The sequence below is a fragment of the Corvus brachyrhynchos genome, unplaced genomic scaffold (genome assembly GCF_000691975.1).
Source record: "Corvus brachyrhynchos isolate BGI_N302 unplaced genomic scaffold, ASM69197v1 scaffold223, whole genome shotgun sequence".
In the NCBI taxonomy this organism is placed as follows: Eukaryota; Metazoa; Chordata; class Aves; order Passeriformes; family Corvidae; genus Corvus; species Corvus brachyrhynchos.
In genome coordinates this window covers 339,187-348,505 of record NW_008237174.1, presented here as the reverse complement: position 1 = coordinate 348,505, position 9,319 = coordinate 339,187, and the positions used below count along the sequence as shown (strand labels likewise).

At 53.0% G+C, this 9,319-nt stretch overlaps 1 protein-coding gene across 2 annotated transcripts; it reads left to right on the top strand.

Moving 5' to 3' along the window:
- Positions 1-1,995: 1,995 nt before the first annotated feature.
- PTTG1IP (pituitary tumor-transforming 1 interacting protein) lies at positions 1,996-8,865 on the top strand. Of its 2 annotated transcripts, none has more exons than XM_008629581.2 (6): positions 1,996-2,089; positions 3,089-3,197; positions 5,810-5,915; positions 6,015-6,080; positions 6,462-6,508; positions 8,046-8,865. In XM_008629581.2, exons 2-6 carry the CDS (start codon positions 3,119-3,121, stop codon positions 8,087-8,089), a joined length of 342 nt encoding a protein of 113 aa, XP_008627803.1. In that variant the 5' UTR covers positions 1,996-2,089; positions 3,089-3,118; the 3' UTR covers positions 8,090-8,865. The 2 variants fall into 2 exon arrangements, with proteins under 2 accessions (XP_008627803.1, XP_017584242.1); XM_017728753.1 differs by having other exon boundaries at positions 2,084-2,102.
- Positions 8,866-9,319: the final 454 nt, after the last annotated feature.

Genomic DNA, 9,319 nt, shown 5'->3' with positions numbered 1-9,319 from the left:
TTCCTGCAGGACGGGGGAGACTGGCTGGGGCAGCCTCAGACCAGGAAGAAGATGGGTGTTGTCAGATATGGATGGGTGGGGAGCAGTGGGTGTCCAGCTACTCCTCCTTCATGGGTGGGGGATGGAGCATAGGCCCCACGGGTGCTGCACCAGGTGGAGAAGACGCTGTAGCAAAGCATGAGGAGGACTGCCTTCAGAGTGTCCTAAGAAGTCTGCCTGCTCTTCCAAGCCAGGAACTGTTCTCCATGTGATGACATCTGCATGGTGGCTCTAGCAGGGAAGAGATTAAGGACCAGCACATCTTCCTTCCACCCCAAGCCACTCACTTCACTCCTCTTGTAGCCAGCTATCAAAAGCATTATCCAGGTGGCTTCTAGCACAGCAAGAGCTGCTGTCCCATCTCTGTCCCTGAGGACTGCAGTGCTTCCTGTGCCATCCCTTGTGAGCTGTCTGGTCACCTGAGATGGGGCATTTGTACAGACCAAATCCTGAAGGGCTGCGGTGTCCTGGAAGCAGCCCATTCCCAAACAGCTGTAAAGTGGGTGGCTTTGACTTAATGACTTGGAGGATGATCCCCAGCTGGGGGTGCCAGGAGAGGGGATACCCCAAGGGAAAGCAGAGGCCGGTTAAAACCACACGTTCTGCTTTCGCCCACCACTGGCCTCCTGTGGTGTGGGAGGGTGTTTTGTGACTCTGGTAAGGAAACAGTTCCAGGGCAGCACAGGAACTATTGTGCTTTTCCTGCCTCAGTTGAAGAAATGGAGAAGATGCAGCTTCACAGAGTGTTTAAAATCTGCAATCTCAGCCTCTCTGGGTGTGTAAACACCCTTATCAGAGCTATGTTAATCAATTGCCCAGTTGTTTGGAGGGCTGCACAGAGCATGTGACTGCTGACAGTGGGTCATAGCTGAGGGTTCCTGCCAGCTGGAGGAAGAAAATGCAGCTTTGCTGATTGTGAGGGTGGAAAACAAGCACCTCTGGGATTGATTTTTCCTGATTACGACAGCTGCAAAGCAGTGATCCTTCATCCAGCAGTCAGTGGTCAGGCAAATTGGTTTCAGTTTTCCTTGTTTTTTTAAACCACTGTCAAACAGGCTGGTGCTTAGACTCTTAAGCAGTGGTGAGTTTTAAATAGCTCATTCTTGAGGGCTTGGCAAATCCCCGTTCCTGAGGATCTGGGGAAACACACCAATGAATTGCAGGTGAATATCCTGTAGGAAGACTTTCTCCAAGAGCGCTACTGCGAGCTGTAGCTGAGCCCAGAATGGAGCTGGACTGGGCCAGCTTGTCCTGTGTCTTCAGGTTCAGACCTTATCCATTCCCCTGCCCAGCTGGATCCATCCCATGGGGATGCCATCATCCACGGTGGCACTGGTCCTGAGAGCCACCTGTGTCTACAGAACTGGGGTCTTCCTCTGCCAGATGGGGGTGGAAACAGGTTCTGAACATGGGCACAGATTTTGGCTGCAGTGCTGCTCCCCTCGCCTGGACTGTGTCCTGCTGAAGGAAGATTTGGATGAACTGACTGGGGTTGGGTACAGCCCTCATGTGCAGCAGGGGGCTTCCTGCAGGATCTGTAGCTGTACATGTCCCCATGTGCTCCTCTGCTTCTCCTGGTAGTAACTTCCGTGTCTGGGGCTTGTTTGCTCAAGCTGCTCCATCACCTGGTGCTGCAGGACTGCACCACCTACCCAGTGCTTGCCCTCATCCTCATAGGGCCCCCCCAGACCAACCCCAGCTGTGTCCTCTGGCTGCCCTACTGCCATAGCAGATGCTTAGGCTTTTAGGAAAATACAACCCAAGAGAGGAACTCACAGCTCAGGGGTTTGTCAGCAGAGCAAGGCAGATGAACTTTCACTTCCATTTGGGCCTCCCACCATGACACAGAGCACGTGCTGAAGCTGGCGACTCTTGCAGCAGCAGCACGCATTGCTGCTGGTCCTGTGGTGGGTACAAGCAGGCTTGGGGGAGCCCAGAGTTTTAAACCACTGAAGATCTTGAGTAAAGCCCTGAAGTGTCTTTTGTCCTTCCTGCAGATTGTCGCCAGTATACGAACAGGAGCTGTGAAGAGTGCCTGAAAAATGTCACCGTGAGTAGCAGCAGTAAGACTCCCAACCTCTCACGCTGCCTGACAGTGTAATGCTCTTACGGAGCAGTTTCCCTCCTGGAAGGGGCGTTGGCCCCCTGCCCTTGTCCCAGACATGCTGCAAATTCCACCCACCTATGAGGGTGAGAGGGCAATCCCTCTCTGGTGCTCTGGAAGGAGGTTGCTGGAAACTGGGTGGGTTTTGCTGTGTGCTTTTTGATTAGAGTAATGGAATTGCTGGGCTACTTCCTCATGAATGGGCAACATGCTTGGAGAAGGGACTGAATGAGCTGGACTGGCTGGTCAAGATGCCTCTCCACCAGTCTGTCTGTGCTGTGGCACTGGGTGGAAGCAGGATGTGTACTGGTGTCCTGCCAGTCTCTGCTGCCTTATCTCAGATATCAGCAAACTTGAACTTGAGTCAGATCTTGCAGCTGATGTAGCCAGAACCAGTTTGACCAAACTCTACCAAATGCTGGGGTTGGGGGTTGGAGCCACCAGGAGAGGAGCGTGCAAAGCCCTGCAGATAGTCTGGTAGTGGCTGGGCACACACACACCTCTCCTGCTCATCAATTTTGTGTGTGTAGAGTGCTTTGCCTCAAAGGCTTTCTTCTTATCCCAAAAATAAATGTAAAGGATTTGGTTATAAATTGTGCAAGCCATGGTGGGATTCTTAAGACTGTCCTGGGCAGGGCCAGTAGTTGACTCAATGATCCTTGTGAGTCCCTTCCAACTCAGGATAGTCTACCATTCTAAGCCAGGAGAAGGATTCTCAGCATCTTTACTTGCTCTAGAGCTCTGTGCTCCCCTCGGCTGCCTCTCCTGCTGCAGTCTGTGCTGACACAGCTCTTACTCCTGAGCACCCTGTTGCTGCTGGGTGGTATCTGCTTCTTGAGAGCCGGCAGCAGCGGCCCCATGCTGCAGCTCCCAAAGCAGAGTGTGGCTCGCTGGCAGCACGGCCATGCTCCAGTAATGCTATGCTGCCTGGTTCCTGTGTTGCAGTGCCTGTGGTGTGCCAGCAGCAGGAGGTGCATGGAATACCCCGTCCGAAGAATCCTTCCCCCGGCCGACCTGTGTGAGCTCCGCTCTGCGCGCTGGGGAGTCTGCTGGGGTAAGTGCCAGCCTGGGGTGGTGACTGTGTGAGTGCTTGCTGCTGGTGGGAGGTTCCCCTGCCTCCCCATCTCTCTGCCAGTGTAGCAATGACAGGCTGAAGTCAGTCAGGGTTCTGCAAACTTCCTGAAGCGTGGGTGGGGAAGCGGAGTATGAGCAGTTCCCTGCCTTCTGGCAAGTAGGACCCGTGAGGATTTAGCTACTCCAAAATACATCCCTTATGCTTTGGTGTGATGGAGGCTCCAGACGTGGCTAGCGCCTGGGAACAGGAGTGGAAGGTGCTCTGTGGGCCTGTGCAGCCCTTCCTGGTGTCTGGATCCCAGAAGCTCTCTCCTCTGCAGCTGGCATGTTGCTCCGTGCACCGCTTCTGGCTCTGCATGTGGCTGCTGTCCCTGGTGGGCTCCTGCAATCAGAAGTGTGGTGACTTCTCTGGGGGCCTGTGTGTGCTTCTAGTGCTGGATGTACCGTAGTCCTGCTCAGCTCTTACCCACCTGAGGAAAAAGCCTCTTCCAAAACTACCCCTGCACATGCAGGTCTCCTCTGGGAGCTTTTTCTGGTGGACAGCTTGCTCTTGGCTGCCTCTCCTCCCTGCTGCTCTGTTTTCTGAAGGATTTCTGGAGAGATTGGTACCTTGTTTTGGTTAGACCAAGCTTAGTGCATGTTCATGCTCAGACAGGACCCAACTTTTGGGGGCTGGAGCAGGAAGGGAAGCAAGCTGGGGCTTGGTTGCTCTCACCCACCCCCTTGATGAGGAGCCTGGAGCTGAATTGTCATTGCCTGTCATCTGTTGTGCTTGAGGCTGGGCTCTCTTGTCTGCCCACAAGAGTTCAAACTGCCCCTGTGCTTGTGGGGGAAGAATCTCCTCTTTGTGAGCCCTGTGGTATGCTTTTCCGAAACTTCTGTAAGACCTTGAAATACTAGTTTGGATGTAAGAAGCTTCACAAAAGGTTTCATTATAGAAGAACACATTCCTTAGCTTGCAAAACTTGCTTTAGAGAAGATTAGTCATGTGGGAGATTAGCTCTTACGTGAGTCTGCATTTTTGGTATGTGTGACTTGGCCTCTCTGATCAGCTGGAGGAGTGCCTGGTGCTCTGCCACAGACCTCTCTGCATGGGAAGGGGGGAGCTGAGCCCCAGGCTCACCCTGAACCCCTGAAAGGGTTTCAGAAGCACTGATGCTGCTGCAGGCTTTGGAAACAAGTCCAGTGGTGGAGTCAGCTGAGCCTGGAGTACCTAAAAGAGGATCTATTTAGAATAGATAAAAGGAAGATGTTTTTTTACAATGAGGGTGATGAGGCACTGGCACAGGTTGCCCAGAGAGATGGTGAGTGCCCCATCCCTGGAAATGTTCAAGGTTTGGGTGGATGGGACTGTGAGCAGACTGGTCTAGTGAAAAATATCCCTGCCCATGGCAGGGAGGTTGGACTAAATGACCTTCAGAAGTGCTCTGAGCAGGCTGAGGTGCACTGGGATTTCTGTAACCTGGCTGTTGTGTATAAAGTGGCTCCTAAACAAATAATTCCACAGGCTCAAGTCCCTGAACAGTCTGAATCATACTTGGAAGAAACTCCTCTTTGTTGTCGCCTTGGCATCTAGATGTGTCAGTTTTGGCTGGTGTCTCTACTGCCATTACTGCAGGAGCTGGGAAGGATGAGCAGGGCCCAGGGCTCGCGGCTGCTGCTTCACCACCATGTTCCAGCCGGTTTTGTTCTGTGTGTGGGCAAGCAGATCCCCCCAGCCCTGGGGAGACATGGCAGTGAGGTGCAGGAAGCAGCACTTGGCCTTCAGCTGCTGCACTGCTGGCTCCAAGCTGATAAATCCCAACAGATCTTGTTTCTGTTGATCTCTCGCCCAAGGACTCCAGACACCTATAAGTGTCAGCTCATCTCATCAGAGGTGGCTTCTGAGGCTGGCTCCTGCGGGCAGTAATTCCTCCCTGTCAGAGGTTGTTCCTTAGCCCTGAAGCCTTCAGTTGTTGGGTTTTTTTTCCCTTGATGGTTACTTTTTACCTGGATTAGTGATTAAGGTAGCTTTTTCTGCCAGAGGAGTTTGACCTGAGTGTGTTTGTCCTTGCCTTTCTTCATAGCCAGTAACTGAGCACTCCTGTTACCAGCTACACACACTCAGCTGGTGTGTATTTGTGGGTACCAACACTTGGTATATCTACAGCTAAAAATGTCAGTTTGCTTTCCCAGGTGGTTACACGTCTCCAGCCCAGTGACTGAAGCTGCTGGTGACTGTGGTTGTATGTTCATAGATAAGACAAGAGGAAATTGCTGTAGGACAAGAGGAAACGGCCTCAGGTTGCACCAGGGAAAGTTTAGGTTGGATATTAAGAAAAAATTTCTTCTCTCAGAGGGTGGTCAGACAGTGGAACAGGCTGCCCAGGGCAGTGGTGGAGTTGCCATCCTTGGAAGTGTTCAAAAAACTTGTAGCTGTCGCTCTTGGGGACGTGGTTTACTGGAGGACCTGGCAGTGCTGGGGGAACAACTGGACTTGATGATCTTAGAGTGCTTTCCCACCTTTAATGATTCTGTGATCCTATGATGCTGTACTGTAACTCCAGGCAGCTGTGTCTGTGTGTGCTAAATGTGTTTCATCAAATCCTTTAGTGAACTTTGAAGCCCTGATCATTGCAATGTCCGTGGTGGGAGGAGCACTCCTGATCATGTTGGGGGTCTGCTGCTGCTGCTGCTGTTGTAAGAAAAAGAGCAAAAGGCAAGTATTGGGCAGGTCCCATGATTGTGTGGAGCAGCTCAGATGCAGCCACATGCTGCTGCAGAACTGAGTGCTTTAAGGGACTTTTCTGTCTGCCAGGCCAGACAAGGATGACGAGAGAGCAGCCAGGGAGCGGGAGAAGAGGCGGGTGCGGCAGGAGGAGAGGTGAGTTTGAACCACAGGCCCTCAGGCTGCAGAATGATTTGGCTCCTGTCTGTGCTGTCAAACATGATGCCAGGAGGCACATGGGGCTCAGCACATGCAGTCAGTGGCTGCTTCAGCCCTAGCTCACACACAAGCCTCATGAGGATGTCATGCTGTGGCGACTCGTGGGTGTAGCATCACAAGTGTTGTGTATGCAACTCCCTGAGGGCTGCTGACGTGTGTGGGCTCTGGTGGTCCCCGGTGCCCCTAGGAGGTGGGAGGCTGAGCAAACCTGCCAGCCTGGAGCTCCCTTGGTTGGGATTAAGCAAGGAGCTGTGGTGCTTTTTGTTTGGTTTTGTACGCCAGTTACTGACTCATGGCTTTTCTGTTTGCTTCGTGCAGGAGAGCAGAGATGAAATCACGGCATGATGAAATCCGAAGAAAATACGGTACAGTGCTGACATGAGTGATTCAAACTAAGCTTTAGATGAAGCAGCCTCAGTAACTGTGCTTCTTGCTGTGGTTACAGCTGTAGGTGGGACCTGGCCAGCAGGGAAAATATGGTCTCTGCTTCCCTTGGCTCAGTGAATTGCTCTCTGAGAGCAAGTGTAGAGATGCTGGTGGTTGAGGCCACACAAGGGCTGTTCTTCCTGAGCAGGGAAGACAAAGTGTATAATGTTCCCAAGAACCTGTGTCCTCCAAGCTTGGCATGTGGGAGAAGCTGATGGAGCTTGACTGGAAGGGAGAAGCAGAAGCTGGCAGACAGCACCACCATAATGCTGTTACCCTTCAGGTACAGCCCTCCAGTAGCCCTGTGGGGAGCGAGTGGCTGGGGAGCCAGCAGCCTGAGGTGTGGGGCCAGGTAGGAATCAGAATGCCCACAGAGCAGGAGCACAGAGCAGGCACCAGTCCTACCCCACTCCCAATCCCACTGGTCTTCTGTGCTGGCAGTGGTTCCCCAGGAGGTGTCTCAGTCCCCTGGGGATGGGAGTGCACAGCCTCCCTCCTGGGGCTGGACTGTCCCTCAGGTGAGTCCCATGGACCTGGGCCAGGTCTGGACCTACCTGAGGGGAACATCAGCTTGGAAGGAAGCAGGGAACAGCCAGTTGCTCTGTGCAGGGGAAGGTCCCTCCAGCCTGCCCATTGGGGCTGCCGGGGGCTCTGCCAGTGTCTGACTGTGGAGCAGTTGGGCTCATGCATGCTGCACTTGGTGGTCTCTGGCGTTGGGGGAGCTGTATTTTGTCCTTTTCCTCTGTCTGCAGCTGCTGCCTGCTGCAGGTCCAGGGCAGGCAGGAGATCCCAGGGGCTCTGGATGGGTTGGCTTCTCTGGGGAAGAAAGAGCAGGCAAAGCTGTGCCTGAAGGAGCTCTTGGTGGGGGAAGCACCTGCCTGTGGAAGAGCTGTGCTCTGGGACTGTTTTGCCATGTCAGGGTTCTGTCTTGCTGCAGCCTGACCCCAGAGTTTGCAACCCTTGTCCTTTCTGGCTGTTCTTCAGAACTGTTGGGCTGGGAAAGCAGCAAACAGTATGACACATGGCTTGTTGCTAGTCCAGAAGTCAGCCTCATACCCTGCCTTGCTGTCTCCCAGTCTCGATGCAGGAGCAGAGAAGCAAGTCTAAGAACAGTTTTAATTTACTTTGGGTCTGGGCTCTCTGCTAGCACGTCCAATCTGACAGAAGGGGTGTGCAGAGGGAGTGCTCTGCAAGATTAGCCAGGCTGCTTTACCTGCACTGTACATGGACTGCCTGGGAGAGGAGTTTGCCATCAGGTCAAGCTTCTCAATAGATGTCTCCTCTTGTGCAGAAGGGGAGAGGGAAACAGTGCTGACCGTGGGCACAGCTCAGGTAAGAGGAGGTGTTTTGGGAGTACTGCAGCCAGGAGGCTGGAGGATGCTCAAATGACAAAGAGTTGTTTCCAAGGACTGATTTTCTTGCTGGCCGTGACCAGTGTAGGAGCTGCTGTCTGAACAAATCTCTCCTCTCTTCTAGGCTTGTTCAAAGAAGAGAACCCTTATGCAAAATTTGAGAATTAGCATCTCCAGACCTGCCGCTTCTCTCGTGTTGCAGTAATCCCCACACTGTAACACAGACCCCCCCACCCACCCGCCCTGGTGAACAGTGCCTTCTGCAGAGCCAAAAGTCTCCAGGCTTCCCCCCACCACCATGGTGCCACTTCATCTACCACAGAGGATGAGCCAAATGCTTGGTGACACCATTGTCCCCACTCCAGATGCTTGGTTTGGCCAGAGCTTTGCTCTTGCCCCACTGGTGCAAGAAACCATGGCAGCAATACTGGAGGATGGCACATTTCTTCTCACTCACCCCTGGGGTGGTTGTGGTCCAAAGCAATGCACGTAAGAGTCCTTGTCTCAGCCAAGCGTGAAAGCAACATCACACATCTCCCTCACCCCTGCCTCACCAAGAACACTTCATGCACGTAGAGCTAGGCTCTTCTGCCCTCCCCCCCCCTTGTTTGTTTCTTTTCGTATATACAAAAGCCAGCAAGAGTTTCCTGATGCATGGGTCAGCAGGAGGCTTTGGCTATCACTCCAGGTGCCTGCACTTACCCCAGCACATTAGCAGTCCTCTCAATGAGCACAAGTTTCTGGTGATCTGGTGCTTCCAGGAGGAAGGTCTTATGTGCACCTTCTCACTTGCAACTAATTTGGGGAAATGCCCCAACTCTCCTACCTCTCTGTGCCTTTCTAGAAAGGTGGTCTTGGGCTCAATGGCCATGTCTGTTAGCAATACTGTAAGTTTCAAGTGCATTTACAATATGCTGACTGTATATTAAACTGATTCAATTACTGTTCTGGTCTGAAAGAGTTTAATTCTGCTTCCACTGCAGGCACAGATTGGCAATGGTGGCTGATGGGAAAATACCTGGATTTTCACGCTGCTTTGATGACCCCTGCAGGGACAAGCAGTAAAGGTCTTGAGTTTTAATTTCTTCCTTACCTAGAAGTGTGGTGTGGTCATGGGCACTGCCTCGGGCTCTTGCTGGGCTTGAAAGGAGGAGTCTGTTCCCAGAGATGTTCAGGGGTAAGGAAGAGCTTGGGCTGGAAGTAAGGCTGCTCTCTAAGGAAGGAGCTGGGTGTCCTGGCAAGAGCTTCTGGCCTGTTGTGCCCTGGCATCTCTAGGAGAGAGCCCTCATGTACTGGGGTGGCCTGGGGGCTCAGACGGAGCTGGGAGGGAGCTGGGGTGGGGAAGGAGGATGGAGCTGCCTGCTCTGGCGGGGTCCGGTGCCTGCCCAGGGCTGGCTG